Genomic DNA, 14,335 nt, shown 5'->3' with positions numbered 1-14,335 from the left:
CATAGCTACTCCAGGCGGATACACACAGACCCTATCATTCCAGGTAGACAGACACATCCAGCTATCCCAGGCTGACAGACACACACCACCCTAAGATAGACACAGACGGCCCTCCTCCCAACATGTGCGCAGACCCAGAGGCAGTCAGGGCCACCCTGTACAGCACCCTCTGAGTGACACACTCCGACGCGCAGCACTGTCTCCCTCCCGCTCCCCTTGCTGGAAAGGCACCTCCATATTTCTTCCTCTTGCTCTCTTCTCCGTCTCCTTTCCCGCCCCCCACCCCCACCCCGCGGATAATTGATGGCCCGGGTCTGGCCCGGCCGCTCCCGCCTCTCGATCCATCTTGTACTCTCGCCCGCGCTGTCTCCGGGATCGGCCGCCACCTGAGACACACCGAGGAGGCGGGCAGGGGCGGCTCCGCCAGCCCCTTCGGAGCCCAGGGGCGGCCCACCCGGGGAGCCCACCCTGTGCCCTCCAGCCCTGGCAGCGGGGGGGCAGGATGGGGTTGCCTGCGCGGCATCCAGACTCAACTGGTTTCCTACACGGGAATCCCGGTCCGAGGTTCTGTAATTTTGTCAAAAGCGCTGAGAGGGTGGCTATCCAGCTAACCGCCATTCTTTTCTTTTTTAAAAATCATTTTCTTGGGGGCTCTTACAGCTCTTCTATCAATCCACAGTAACGGTCACTCTTAATGCGCGTTATTGCCGCCGCCACAGCTGCCGTGACCTGGCTCGCGAGGGGAGAAGGCGGGCCGTCGGGAGCCCCGCGCCCTCCACGGCCACGCCGGCTTAGCTTTCTTGGCTCGCCCGGCGCTCTGGCAGGAGGCACGAACTCTCTGCCCCATTTCCCAGATGCCGAAATGAAGGGGCCTGGTTCCTCCCCACCCCCCTAAAAAACAAAAACAAAAAAACCTTCCCGGCACCCATCCCTAATTTCTGCCACCCTATAAGACAGTGTTGCACTCCGCCTGTGGGTTTCCAAGACTGTAACTCTGCGGGCGTAGAAAGCCTCCCTCGTCTTTCTCCCGCGGAGCAGCTGCTGGTCTCGAACCGCTGACCTCGCAGTGCGCACCTCAACGTGTGACTACTGCGCCACCATAGCTCCGGAGGGCCCTGGTTAGGTGATGTAAACGGGCCAATAGCACTCGGCTTGGAAGGGACTGAAGTCGCACCCATTGTGCGGCACGCTCCCTCCCGGCACCTTCCGCTGCGAAGGAGGTCGGAGATCGCGCTTGGACAGCAGCTGGTGTGAGCCGGCTGTGGGGGGACAATGACCAGGGACAGCGCCAGTGTCTCCCTTCCTCTTTCTCATCCGCAGGCCGTCAGTGCCCAGATGCCCGAGTCCCGGAGGCCGCAGTACCTGGAGCTGCGCCCCGCCGCCCGAGGGGGCGCCACCGGTCAGCAGCTCCCCGCGCCGAGCTCGCCCGACGGCCTGGCCGCGGCCCGCGCCTGGAGCTGGGCCTGGCCTGCTAACCACACGGGGGCGCTGTCCCGGGCCGCAGGGGCGGGGGCGCTGCCGGCCGCGCGCAGTAAGCGGAAGCCGTCCATCAAAGCGGCCCGCACCAAGAAGATCTTCGGCTGGGGGGACTTCTACTTCCGGGTGCACACCCTCAAGTTCTCGCTGCTGGTGACCGGCAAGATAGTGGACCATGTGAACGGTACCTTCAGCGTGTACTTCCGCCACAACTCGTCCAGTCTGGGCAACCTCAGCGTCAGCATCGTGCCTCCCTCCAAGCGTGTCGAGTTCGGAGGCGTCTGGCTGCCGGGGCCCGCCCCCCACCCTTTACAGTCTACACTGGCCCTAGAGGGGGTGCTCCCGGGGCTGGGGCCCCCGCTGGGGATGGCTGCGGCACCGGGGTTAGGGGGCACCCTCGGGGGCGCGCTGGCGGGCCCACTTGGGGGCGCGTTGGGAGTCCCGGGGCCCAAAGAGTCCCGCACTTTCAATTGCCACGTGGAGTATGAGAAGACAAACCGTGCGCGCAAGCACCGCCCGTGCCTGTACGACCCGTCGCAGGTGTGCTTTACGGAGCACACGCAGAGCCAGGCCGCCTGGCTCTGTGCCAAGCCCTTCAAAGTCATCTGCATCTTCGTCTCCTTCCTCAGCTTCGACTACAAACTGGTGCAGAAAGTGTGCCCAGATTATAACTTCCAGAGCGAGCACCCCTACTTTGGGTAGCCCTCTCCACCCCTCTCCCCCATTGTGTCCCTGAGCTTCCTGCCAAATCCCAGCCTTGCCTGGTGGGCCCACCCTCACCCCTCCCCACCCCCTCCCCAGCTTGAGCCCCACCCTCGCCCTCTCCAGTGGCTGTGTGGACCCCATTCTTTTGAGGGGCTGAGGAGAACAGCCCTCCTGCCTCCTGGGAAACATCAGGAAACATTCTTTTCAAGAGTGCTCACAAAGCTGAGGCCAGCTGCCTCAGGTATACCCCAAAGTAGAGGGGCATGAACGCAGCAACTCCAGGGTAGGCAGGGCCTGGAGGTGGTCCTAGGTCCCCTTCTTTGATGCGTGGTACCCTTTGCGCCTCTGGAGCTGGGCTGGGCGATTCTTTTGCCCTCGGCTCTAATAACGCTTGGCCTGGCATCCCCGTTCCCCTTTCTTACCCTCCAGTGCTTGTCAGCCCGCTTCACCCAGCCACACACCCCTCCGTAAAGACAGGCCATTTATAAACCCCGGCCTACACCCACCCCTTCTGCCTGCCCGGCTGTATGGGCATGGCCAGTTGTATGCCTGTCCTCCATGCCACCCATACCCTGTCGGTGCGGAGGCCTTGCCCTCTGCCCTCTCTCTGTCCTCGTCCTGCAGCAGCGCAGTTCCGACTGCCCATCTCCAGCTGCCCCCTCTTGGAGATACTTTTTCTACGCCAGAACAGTCGGGAAAGGGAATAAAAGAAAGTAACATCCACTATGCGTCTGTGTAAGACCTTTTCCGGGAAAGGGGGGAGGGGAGCCCCAGAAGCGCTTCTGTTTGGCAGAAACCCAGGCAGCACCTCCTCTGGGCGCTTCAGCCTTTCGTGGGGAAACTGAGCAAAGACAGACGGAGCTAGGAGCTATGATCTTGGAGGTCGTTCAGGAGACGGGATGAGAGCTTGAGAAGAGAGGTTCCACTTAGGGTAGGATCCTTGCTTGAAGCAAGCAGGCTGGAGCGGCGGCGGGGGTGGGGTGGGGGCAGCGGCTCTTTTCTTCCGAGGTGCAAGAAGTGAAGCTACAGCAGATAGAATGAGGGTTAGACCTAAGAAGGGACTGCCAGCAGAAGAAGGATCCAGTCTAAAGGAGTGAGGCCTTGAATGGGATGGAGATGCGGGGACAGCGTAGGCAGAGCGCTGACAACCTGCTAAGCTCCGTGGGGCGGGCAGGAGACGGCAGGGTGGGGCGGGGCGCGGAGGACAGTGTGTGCAGCATCTGGAGTCATCGATCTTCCTTTTCCTTCCTAATTTCGTGGGCGCTGAGTTTGCAGACAGATGAGGGGGAGAGGGAGGGAGGCTCGGGATGATGGGGTGGGGGAAGGGATAAATTCGGGTCTGAAGGGCGGGGCCCGTCGCTGCCGCTTGCTGCTGGCAAATGCGGGGAGGGAGGGGGCCTTCAGCCAGCTGCCCACCCTCCCCACCTCCGCCTCCAGTTCCCTCCTGGAGCCGCGGCTGCTAATTTTATCCGCCCCTAGCCCCGGCCCGGGCGTTAATTGGCTGCAGCTTCATTAGCAGTTCTCAAGCTCAGCCGACCCCCCCCTCCCCTCGGGACCCCTGGTTGGGGCGGAGAAAGGGAGGTTCGGACAAGCTGAGGCACTGAGCTAAGCCTCGCCGTCCTGCCCTGAGTCCCGGCTGCAGATTCCGAGGCGGGTCCTGTTCTCCAGGGGATTGCACCTTGGCTTCCTTGGGAAACTGAGTCTTGGGAAACTGAGTCAGAATAGGTCTGACTCAGATAGCCCTGAGAATGAAAGTTCGGATAAGCAGAAAATAAGTATTTCCTGAATGGATGAACGAATTAATGAACACATGATCGACCAGATCAACGGAATAGAAGAGAGGTGGGAAGGGTTCCGGACTAGAGATTGGACGCAGGAGAGGATTCTAACACAGGTAGAGGCTGGAGTGACGGGGAGGTTCGAAACGGGTGGAGTTACTTCTGAGACCTGGCTGACTTGAACTTGCAGGTTAGTGAGCTGGACCAGGTGACAAATTGCAACAGGTGCCAACCAGGCACCTCGCTGGGCTCAGAGATGTGGGAGTGGAAGAGGAAAACGAGATGGCTGTTTGTGAAACAGAAGAGGGAAGGATAAATCGTCACACAGCATGTCCACATGCAAAGAAACACATCAATCCCCAGGAGGCTCCTTTAAAAAAAAAAAGTATAGCTTTACCAGTGAGAAAACAGGCCTAGGTAGGCTAGCTTGCTAGTTAGTCCAGAGCAACGACTTAAAAACTGGGACCTCTTGTTCTTCCGCATCAGACGGCAAGTACACCGGACCTCACTGTCTTGTCTGGTAATCATTGTGCTCATGTCTCCCAGAGCACCTAAATAATGCTAGAAATTCAGTAGGTACTCAATACATCCTTATCATCTCGGCAGTCAACAGAAGAAAGGAAGAAAGAAGAAGTGTGGGGCGGAAAGGCTGCAGAAAAGTAAGCGGATGCTGTGCACTGGGTCTATCACTGGGCAGGGCCTCTGGCCCCTAAGGCTACACAGGAAGAAGCCAGGGGAAAGAACTACAATTCCCAAAAGGCCAGAGAAAAGCCGCCTCACGCATGCGTGATTTTCTCCCCCAGGGCCGGGCTCTACACGCATGCGCTGTTGCTTCGGTCTTTCCAGACCCCGGCTGCCCCGGACTAGAGTTGGCGGTTGGACCTCTGGAGACCTCCGGTTGCGATGCTACCCTTTTCTTTCCTGCGGGCGGCCCTGGTAAGACCCGGGACTCTGGAGGCTGGGCGAGGAGTATGCAGGAAGCCCTCCTCCTCTCCTGCCCTAGTTTCCATTCACAAAATCAGGGGTTCCCCGGCGTTGCCTTGCACGTGTTCTGGGACCTCGGAGAGTGGAGCAGAAACTAAAGAATCCCTGGGGCCCCATGGGGACCGCGCTCAGAGTGAACCGGGGTCCCTCCCACAAGCCCTGCCACGGGACGGCCATTACACGTGGCATAACTGGAGAGGACCGCCAATTGCTTTTTTGCACCCTGTTGTGGGGAGCGAGAGGAGTCCGGGACCCGGACCGAGAGAGCCAAGCCTCTGAGCCATCTCTTAGGGCTGCTTCTGATGCACTTGGACCCCAGGGTTTGCATCTAGGGGCCCGCAGCTGTGTGCGCCCTGGGGGGTGGGAGCGCTGCAAAAGGCGAGATGTGGCTTTTGAATTCCCTTCGGCGTGCACTCCCTCTCTACCTCCCCAGGGACCTAAAGTCCTGTTCTCCGTCTCCACAGCCAACTCTGCCGCTTCCCACCTGATTGGGTGTCAGTTTATGGGGACCTGCCGGAAACCCCCTCTAGTCTGGAATCCCAGTACCCCTCTAGCGAGTTCCAGAGATATCAGCTTCTTCTAGAAGCCAAATTTTGCCCCGCAACTTCTCAAAGTGGCTGGTGGGGGGAGGCTCTGGGGGGAGGTAAATGGACCGGATCAGAACCGCCCCCTGGACATTGATCTCAACCCTGGCTCCAGAACTGGCCTTTGAAGGTGGCGATGAGGACGCAGAGGCCTGCTGAGGGCCGAGGAGGCAGAGGGTCCCGATGAGGACGCAGAGGCCTGCTGAGGGCCGAGGAGGCAGAGGGTCCCGGCGGCCTAAGGTGCCTTGCAGTTAGCGGAACCGGGTCTCTTCAGCCCTTTCAGAGATGCAGTCCGCTCAGCAGGATGGTTGTGCGGACACAGCATAGCAGAACGGCCCAGACGCAGACTGGGGACACAGCCAGCGGCTGGACAGGCCAGGAGAGCCTGTCGGACAGTGACCCTGAGATGTGGGAGTTGCTGCAGAGGGAGAAGGACAGGCAGTGTCGTGGCCTGGAGCTCATTGCCTCAGAGGTGGGGCCTGGGGGAGGTGGCAAAGGGTGGGCCACCCTGGAGGGGTGGGGAGGAAGTAACTGGTCCTTTGGGTATTTTCCGATGTTTCTCCAAATTCCCTCCAAATTCCCTTGTGAGATCGTAGGCCTTATCTCCCTCTCTTAGTTGCCGGGTTTGGGGGGTTGGGACAATAGGGAGTTTCCTTAGCCATCTGGCCTGGCCCCTCCTCACTCCAGAGGAGATGTCTAAGGATCGGGGGCTTTGTGGGAACCACCCCCACCATGGCAGCCTGGGTTTCTGAAGATCTCGCAGCAGGCCTGGGGCAGGACCCTGAGTGAAGAGAACATCCCCGGAGCCCAATCCCCTCTCAGTTTGTGGCTCTGGCAGGGCAGGCATGCTGGGGCCCAGGGGAAGGGGCTCTACTGTCTGACCAAGAATGCTGACACTGCCCCCCCACCCACCCCAGAACTTCTGCAGCCGAGCTGCCCTGGAGGTCCTGGGGTCCTGTCTGAACAACAAGTACTCGGAGGGTTATCCTGGCAAGAGGTGAGGGCGAGGCCTAGAGGGCTGCAGGGAGCCTCAGGATGGTGCTCCCTGCCAACATGGTGTCTAGAGAAGTAGCCCTCCCAGCCCTCGGCTGGTGTTCGAGGGGCATAGTGGAGCCCTCTCTGTGCCCTTACCTGCCCCCTCCCATGGCAGGTACTATGGGGGAGCAGAGGTCGTGGATGAGATCGAGCTGCTGTGTCAGCGCCGAGCCTTGGAGGCCTTCGACCTGGATCCTGCGAAGTGGGGGGTCAATGTCCAGCCCTATTCAGGGTCCCCAGCCAATCTGGCCGCCTACACTGCCCTTCTGCAGCCTCATGACCGGATCATGGGGTTGGACCTGCCTGACGGGGGCCAGTGAGTGTTTGGGGGGCTGCTGGGTATGGGAGGAGAGTCAGTGAACCCTTGCTGTGTGGCCTGCAGATGGAACAGGCTGTTCCTGTCCTGCAGGCTCAGTCTCCGTGGAAGTTTGGGCCCCAGTAACACCAGTGCCCATTACACAATAGGCAGAGCAGTGTGGGGGTGCATGCTGGGAGCAGTGCTGCAGGAGATGGGGAGCTTTGGAGCGAGGCAGGAAGGAGATGGGTAAGCCTAAGGATCATTCCATTCTGAGCCCCCCTCCCAACCCTCTTCCAGTCTCACGCATGGCTACATGTCTGATGTCAAGCGGGTGTCAGCCACGTCCATCTTCTTTGAGTCCATGCCCTATAAGCTGAACGTGAGTGCTGAATGTGGGGCAGGGGCTGGTGCACTGGGCAGCCCTCAGGGTACAGAGGGATGGGAGTTTGCTTCCTTCTGGTGATTTGAGCTTTCTTGTCTGTCCAGCCCCAGACTGGCCTCATTGACTACGACCAGCTGGCCCTGACTGCCCGTCTCTTCCGACCACGGCTCATCATTGCTGGGACCAGTGCCTACGCTCGCCTCATTGACTATGCCCGAATGCGAGAGGTTGGTGGGGGATGGGGACACTCCCCCAGGTGGAGAGAGGCTTAGAAGAAGGAGATGCCTCTGCTGGCCTGTCTGAGCCCACTTCTCGAACACTGTCTCCTCACTGGCCCCAGGTGTGTGATGATGTCAAGGCGCACCTGCTGGCAGACATGGCCCACATCAGTGGCCTGGTGGCTGCCAAGGTGATCCCCTCGCCTTTTGAGTACGCGGATGTTGTCACCACCACCACTCACAAGACTCTTCGAGGGGCCAGGTCAGACTCTGCTCCCACCTGCAGCCCTTGCCTACACTGGCCATTCCCTAGCTGTCGAGCTGGGGGTGGGCCCCCTCCCCCCATCACTGGACTCAGGACCCTCCCCCCCCCCATCACTGGACTCAGGACACCACTGAAGGCTTTGTCTGACTTAGCCTTCTGACCACCCCTCGCACACAGGTCAGGCCTCATTTTCTACCGGAGAGGGGTGCGGGCTGTGGACCCCAAGTCTGGCCGGGAGATCCCTTACACATTTGAAGACAGAATCAACTTTGCCGTGTTCCCTTCACTACAGGGTGGCCCCCATAACCATGCCATTGGGGCTGTTGCTGTGGCCCTAAAGCAGGTTAGGGGGGCAGGGGAGGGGCGGGGCATGGATATTGGCCTGGAAGGTGAGGGTCTGCACTGTGCTAATTGGAGTCGGGCTGGTGGGAGGGAGGAATAGGCTTGGGGGTGGGGGTCACAGGTGCTGCTGTTCCGCCTCCAGGTCTGCACGCCCATGTTCCGAGAGTACTCCCTGCAGGTTCTGAGAAATGCTCGGGCCATGGCGGATGCCCTGCTGGAGCGAGGCTACTCCCTGGTGTCTGGTGAGGCAGGGGCAGGGGCGGGGGTGGCTGGCATCGGCCTCCTTGCTTCAGACAGAGACCCAGGACTCTACCTCTCCCTGACTGCCCCTACCTTAGGTGGCACCGACAACCACCTGGTGCTGGTGGACCTGAGGCCCAAGGGTCTGGATGGAGCGCGCGCCGAGCGGGTGTTGGAGCTTGTGTCAATCACCGCAAATAAGAACACCTGCCCTGGAGACCGAAGTGCTGTCACACCTGGCGGCCTGCGGCTCGGTGAGTGGGTTTGAGGGGACCCAGAGCTCCCGGGGTAGGCGCAGATTGACCCTCCTTAAGCGCCCCCTCTCCCTCCACCCAGGAGCCCCTGCCTTGACCTCTCGACAGTTCCGGGAGGAAGACTTCCGTAGAGTGGTGAGCTTCATAGATGAAGGGGTCAACATCGGCTTGGAAGTGAAGAGGAAGACTGGTGAGTGGGCACAAGCCCCATAGCCGGCCACCTCACCTGAACCCGCTGATCCCACCCTCTCCTGCCTAGCCACTGTCCCTGGGGTGGGATCAGACCGCTCTTTTTGTCACCCCTTCCTAGCCAAGCTCCAGGACTTCAAATCCTTCCTGCTCAAGGACCCAGAAACCAGGCAGCAGCTAACTGACCTCAGGCAACGGGTGGAGCAGTTTGCCAGAACCTTCCCCATGCCTGGCTTTGATGAGCGCTGAAGGCCCTGGGCCCTGAGGCCCCTCCCCGTAGACTGGACTCCCTTCTCCCCACTGCTGGGCCAGTGGAGCGGGGAGCAAAAAGGCCTCTGACTTACGGGAAGAGCCTTCCCAGAATCCATAGCAGATGACCTTTTGTAGCAAGACTTAGAAAAGGGGTCTGGGCCTTTCTGCCTTAACTCTCTGCACCATGATCTCAGTGTTAAAGGCTCCTGCTCTTTCTCGGGGAGGGGGAGTTACCTTTCTGAGCCAGAGGGGGGGACTGGGCACAGTGCCCGCCTTCCTGTTTTTATCAAATAAAATGCTAAGCTGCCCTGAGTTTCTATTACTGAGGGAGGGCTCCCCTGGGCCAGGTGGTGCTCTCTCCCCTTGGTGTGTTCCTCTCTCCCCTCCCACCACTAGGACCCTGGGGGCTGCAGCCTCCTCTCCCTGTCTCTGATCAGAGCCGACACCAGACGTGATTAGCAGGCGCAGCAAATTCAATTTGTTAAATGAAATTGTATTTTGCCCACGGCTGCTTCTGTTTGATCCCTGGGGACAAGGGGAGCAAGGGAGGAGTGGGGAGTAGGGGGAGGAAGGGAGGGCAGGTGGGAGTAGGAGGGGGTGTCTGTCTGTGAAGGAGGCTGTCCTGAAGGCTTAGGTACCAAGCAGAGCAGCAGGCTGCCCCTCCCAAGGCTGGGTACCTCATCCAACAGTGGCTGGGCGGCCCCTGGCAAGCCCAGTACGTGCAGAGTCTCCCCTGGGCCAGCGCCCAGAGCTGGGCTGGCATGGGATCTGCCACGTAGCTTGGCACCCCGAGGCCCCTACTCTCCTGACTCACGTTGGCCACGCTTCTCACGTACCCTGCCACGCCCTGTGAGGCACAGCCGTGGGGGGAGGGGAGTGACAGGGCGGAGTTGAGCCTTTGGGCTGCTTTGACTGCCGCCCCGCCCCCCCCCCATGCCCCACCGTGGGACTCAAGCCCAGGGTCAGAGGCGCTTCCGCTACTGGAGCGAGGGAGGAGGGGCGTTGGAGCTGCCTCCCTCTGCGTGGGAACCCTGTCATGGGAGCAGAGCTGGACGGGTGGCTGGGGGTACCATGAACGTGGGGGCCAAGGCAAGCTGAGGGAAGTGGGACGCCCGGGGCGGCAGTTCACCCCAGAGCCGACCACACCGCCTCAGAAATCCGGCCTGTCCTTCTTCAGCTTCTTATAGTCCGTGGAAACTGCCAGAAACTAGGAAGAGAAGGGAGACTTAGTTTGGCAGTGAGTCCTGGGATGAGTGACAAGCGAGGGGACCTTGGGGGCTCCCAGGACGTACCTTGTACTGGTCATTGGGGCTCAGGCGGTTCCAGGGCTCCGGGTTGTTCTTTCTGTCCCAGCTGCAGAAGGGGAGGGGGAGAGGGTCTCGGATCCTGGACCTGACCCCCAAGTCTAGTCAGGGTCTCAGCTTCTCCCACACCACCTTCCCTAGGAGGACCATTTCTCAACCCGGGAGGTCACCTTAGCAGGTGCTGACAGTCACAGCGCCTGTCAGCATCAATTGTGCCCGGCCACGGGGTAGCTGGCCCGCCCCGGGAACGCAGCCTGCCTAGCAGGGTTGCGGGCATCAGCTAGGGCTTCCGCGAATTTCCTTGAGGTCCCTACTGCCCACGTCGACCCAGCAGAGTGGACTCTCAGTACACCACCGACTCCTACAGGCCCCCCAGTTGTGGTTCACCCCACCACACCGCCAGGCGCCTATATAGCGGAACCCAAAGGCCGGCGGGCAGAGCGCCGTCGTCATGGCAACCGGGCCGGGAGCGGCAGCCGTGCAGGCTCCGCCGCCCGGAGCGGGTCCAGTTGGGAGCCGCACTGGAAAAAGCAGCGGCCGGCTGGGCCAGAGGGAGGCGGGATCTCTGGGTTGGGAGCCAGCTCCAGCGCTGAGAGGCAGGGGATCCCCGCTAGGGCCACTCATTCCCACCTCCCCTGAGAGGTCCCAGCATTCCCACTCTAGACCGCGGCCTGCGACCTCAGTTTGGCCTTTACCAGACGTCGGGGCTGCGCACAGCGAGGCGAAGTAGGTAAAGCGCAGCGCTGCCCAGGCCCAGGCCGATGAAGCCAATCATAGGGATGAGCTGCGGGGAGAAGAGAGGGTTCCTTCAGGGCCAGACCCCTACTGAGGTTCCCACCCCCTTCCCCAGCCTTTCGGCACTGTTACCCACCTCCTGGCCCGCCATTCCTTCCTTTTGGGAGAGGGCACCTGGAACCTTCTACACCACAACCCTCCCCCTTGGGTGATTTGACACACACATACACTGCCTGTCTGAAGTAGATTTGTGGAGACTGGGTCTAACAGAGCCGGTTTGAGGGCACCCTGAGGAGCTGAGGAGCAAGAGGCTCTGTGGGGTCTTGGGGACATGAGTTAGGTGTTCGAACCCTGGCCTCTGGGAATAGGACTCACCGCTGGATGTCTCTTGATCTTCCGGTAGAGGTTAGCCCCCAGACTGGTTCCTGCCATGTCTTCTGTGTATGTGGTCCTCTCCAGACACACTACTTTCCTCCAGCCTGGGGTCCCGCCCCACTGGGGAGGTCCCAGCCCAGCCCTGCCCCTTTGGGCCAGCCTCTTGAGATGAACACCACCCACTCCTAGTTCACTTTTTCCGAGGCTCAAAGCAGGGGGGCAGGGGGGGTGTTGGACTCTCCTAGATGCCTACACCCTGACCCCTAAGGCAGCACCACACCTGTGAGTTTCAAGCTGCAGGACCCAGAAACCGGTCCACCCAAAAGTAGGAGAGGGATACATCCTGGGCCAGGCAGGTAGACACCCACAACATGAAAGAGCAGTGGGTTCACAAATGGGACCAGGAGGGTCCAGGGGCCAAGAATGCATCTGAAGCACTTCCCTGAGTTGCCCGAGGCAGGCGCTGTCCTGGAGGCCCTCGTCCCGAGTGTAGGGGGAGGAATTGTGAACAAGACTGACAGCAGCCTGGAGGATATTTATCCGCAGATTGGCCAGGCCTGAGGTGCCAGGGACAACTGAAACCCAGCTCTGGGCAAAATAGGTGCAGTTGAGGGGCTTGGGGCTTTGCTTGTACTGCCCACTTCAGTAAGGGTGATGGGGGAGCCCTCCAAAGAGCCGGCCCTCTGCCTCTGGCTGGGAGAAGAGGGAGAATGGGGGAGGGAAAGAGAAAAATGTTGACAAGTGAAAGAGACACAACTGTTTATGTGGAAGCTGCCAACTCAGGTGTGTGCTGTTTTGCCAGGATGGGCTGGCTCACCGCCCCCATCTTTAGGGAACTGGGGTCCTAGGCACACAAGAGGGAGCTAACTGCCTCTCTCCACTCCCATGCCAGCCATTCCTGAGAACTCATCCTGCCCAGCTCCCCCACTTCGCCCCTTCCGGGTCAGGGGCCAGCTGTAACACCCCCACCCCCCACCCCCCGCGCTGCTGGGCTCCTTGAGTGTGAGAAGGGAGGGGACCCTTCCTGGGAGCAGCCCTCTCCCCTTCCCAGGCTGACAAGCACGGCTGTAATTAGGCTGTGGGGTCCCAGGCTCTCCGCCTCCCTCCGGCGGATAATGAGATAAAGTGTCAGAGACACGGCAAGAACAAAGAGACAGAGACTCACAGCGATGGGGCCCGAGGGGGCGGGGGAGGAAGCTGACGGGATGTCAGAGCCGCCGGCGGCGCGGAGCCCGGTCCTTCTCGAGCGCCCAAGCCTCCCGGCCGGAGAGGAGGCACCCTGTCACCCGCGCCCCTCAACCCCCTCCAGTCTGGGACTAACAATCAACCCACCGCGAGCGAGAATTCGAACGGCCGCACAGCTGGCTCTGAGGGGCTCAGCGAGGTGGCCCAGACACTGGGAGGATCGCCTGGCCCCAGTTCAGTGCCCTGTGCTCTTCCCTCTGCGTTCGGTGGCCCGGGCCTGACGCGGCCTCGTTCTAAAGCCTGGCTGTTCCTCCTCTTGCAGCCGAGCGTCTCACGGCTGGCCTTCTTTCTCCCGCGCCTGCCTCCCCAAGACTCCTCCACCGGTTCGGTTACTAGCTTCTAATTCCTGCCTCTGACCTCTGTCTGGGACTCTACCCGTCAGTCCCCCATCTCTGGTGTCCTGAATCTTGGTCCTGGGGGTCCGGCATGGATTTACAACTTCGTGGGTTCCTGCTCCCACTCCAGCCGCATCTCTGCACTTGCCCATTAGAGAGGCTCAGGCCACATTCAGGTCAGGTCAACAGGAGTCCTTAGCCGCGGACCAGGCACGGTCACTGGGAGTGAGGATATTGCTGGGGCCAGACCCCCTCCCCCGTCCCCCAATCTCCCACTGACCGGTCGCGCCACGAGTTAACCCCGACTGGGCACCGCAGGGGCTTGTGGGCGCGGGCGCCCCCTGGAGGCCAAGCAGCTCCTAAGCCCTCGAGGGAGGCCTCGGGCGCCCCCTGCCGGGAAGCGACAGTACCGCGTTCGGCAAGTTAAGTCCTCCGCGGACTGGAGCGTGAAGCCCAGCTAGTCCTTTCTCGCCACTCCCGCCGCCAGATCCCTCCGTCTAAGCTCTTCGGGTGGGAGGTGAGAACGTGGGGCAGAAAGGGGACGCGGAAGTGCCTGCCTCACTCATTCGGCGCGGGCAGCACCCTGGCTTCTGGATAGTCCCTCTGGGGGTTCTGGGCTGCCCGCGACAGACGTCTGGGCACTGGCTCTGCTCTGCCCTGACAGTCCTTGACCCCGGATCCCGCTTGCCCTGGCCTCTTGACGGCCCTCCTTTTCTGCCACTTCCTTCTTCAGGCCTTACCTCTGCAAGTGTCTGCTTCACTCTGTTCCTTGTCATTCTGGCTATTTCTCTCTACCTGGCCTGGTCCCTCTGTACCCGTTTACCTGTTTCCGTGTCTTCTCGCTACATCTTTTGCTACCATCTTGTCTCTTTGTACCAGAGCTCATCTCTGTCTCTTTCTGCCTCTGTTTCTCCGCCCCCACCCCCTATTTCCATTCACTGATTTGCTGCCCCTGGGGGCAGCTGCAGTTCATTCACTTCAGGGGGTCCCCCTCCCGGCCCCCTCCACCCGGCCTCCATCTTCCCACTGCATCTGTGGGGACGCCCGGGAGGGAAGACACAGTGCCCCGCATCTGTTCGAGAGCCCCGTTGCCCAGACCCCCCTCTGCAGCTATTAAGGGCGCTGGGTCCCGGGGCTCCGAGATGATCCTGATTGCATCAGCCAGACAGCCGCGGAGCCGGGAGCCGCGCGGCGGGCGAGCGAGCGAGCGAGACAAAGACACCCGCGCCATCTGTTTATGCAAAGCGCTCTCCGCCGGGGACCCCGGTGTCCCGGCGCCTGGGCGGGCTCGGGGCACGGGGTCAGGAGTCTGTCTCCGATGGGCGCCCTGCCGCGCCAC

The 14,335-nt window shown here is 60.9% G+C and overlaps 3 protein-coding genes across 4 annotated transcripts; 2 read left to right on the top strand and 1 right to left on the bottom strand.

Annotated features, from left to right (window-relative positions):
- Positions 1-1,272: 1,272 nt before the first annotated feature.
- On the top strand, positions 1,273-2,904 carry NXPH4 (neurexophilin 4). The gene has a single exon (XM_004700816.4). It carries the CDS (start codon positions 1,273-1,275, stop codon positions 2,176-2,178), a length of 906 nt encoding a protein of 301 aa, XP_004700873.1. The 3' UTR covers positions 2,179-2,904.
- A 1,896-nt stretch (positions 2,905-4,800) lies between these two features.
- On the top strand, positions 4,801-9,309 carry SHMT2 (serine hydroxymethyltransferase 2). Of its 2 annotated transcripts, XM_004700531.2 has the most exons (12): positions 4,801-4,895; positions 5,802-5,999; positions 6,445-6,524; positions 6,678-6,878; positions 7,158-7,239; positions 7,347-7,469; positions 7,583-7,722; positions 7,903-8,068; positions 8,210-8,309; positions 8,406-8,561; positions 8,644-8,751; positions 8,872-9,309. In XM_004700531.2, exons 1-12 carry the CDS (start codon positions 4,863-4,865, stop codon positions 8,997-8,999), a joined length of 1,515 nt encoding a protein of 504 aa, XP_004700588.1. In that variant the 5' UTR covers positions 4,801-4,862; the 3' UTR covers positions 9,000-9,309. The 2 variants fall into 2 exon arrangements, with proteins under 2 accessions (XP_004700588.1, XP_045146147.1); XM_045290212.1 differs by lacking the exons at positions 4,801-4,895; positions 6,445-6,524 and having other exon boundaries at positions 5,924-5,999.
- A 643-nt stretch (positions 9,310-9,952) lies between these two features.
- On the bottom strand, positions 9,953-11,636 carry NDUFA4L2 (NDUFA4 mitochondrial complex associated like 2). The gene is made up of 4 exons (XM_004700530.2): positions 11,417-11,636; positions 11,002-11,090; positions 10,295-10,355; positions 9,953-10,209 (listed from the first exon to the last, which is right to left on the bottom strand). Exons 1-4 carry the CDS (start codon positions 11,471-11,473, stop codon positions 10,153-10,155), a joined length of 264 nt encoding a protein of 87 aa, XP_004700587.1. The 5' UTR covers positions 11,474-11,636; the 3' UTR covers positions 9,953-10,152.
- Positions 11,637-14,335: the final 2,699 nt, after the last annotated feature.

The sequence above is a fragment of the Echinops telfairi genome, unplaced genomic scaffold (assembly GCF_000313985.2).
Source record: "Echinops telfairi isolate 266 unplaced genomic scaffold, ASM31398v2 ScPeMD7_2;HRSCAF=8, whole genome shotgun sequence".
NCBI lineage: Eukaryota > Metazoa > Chordata > Mammalia > Afrosoricida > Tenrecidae > Echinops > Echinops telfairi.
Note: the sequence above shows the minus strand (reverse complement) of the source record. Positions and strands in the feature narration are given on the sequence as shown.

Coding starts and splice junctions, on each gene's coding strand:
- NXPH4 (XM_004700816.4), top strand. CDS start 1,273: ATGACCAGGGACAGCGCCAGTGTCTCCCTTCCTCTTTCTCATCCGCAG.
- SHMT2 (XM_004700531.2), top strand. CDS start 4,863: ATGCTACCCTTTTCTTTCCTGCGGGCGGCCCTG. Junction 6,879..7,157: donor GACCTGCCTGACGGGGGCCA/GTGAGTGTTTGG, acceptor ACCCTCTTCCAG/TCTCACGCATGGCTACATGT. Junction 7,240..7,346: donor CCATGCCCTATAAGCTGAAC/GTGAGTGCTGAA, acceptor TTGTCTGTCCAG/CCCCAGACTGGCCTCATTGA.
- NDUFA4L2 (XM_004700530.2), bottom strand. CDS start 11,473: ATGGCAGGAACCAGTCTGGGGGCTAACCTCTACCGGAAGATCAAGAGA. Junction 10,356..11,001: donor GTGCGCAGCCCCGACGTCTG/GTAAAGGCCAAA, acceptor CCCCTTCTGCAG/CTGGGACAGAAAGAACAACC. Junction 10,210..10,294: donor GCCCCAATGACCAGTACAAG/GTACGTCCTGGG, acceptor TTCTCTTCCTAG/TTTCTGGCAGTTTCCACGGA.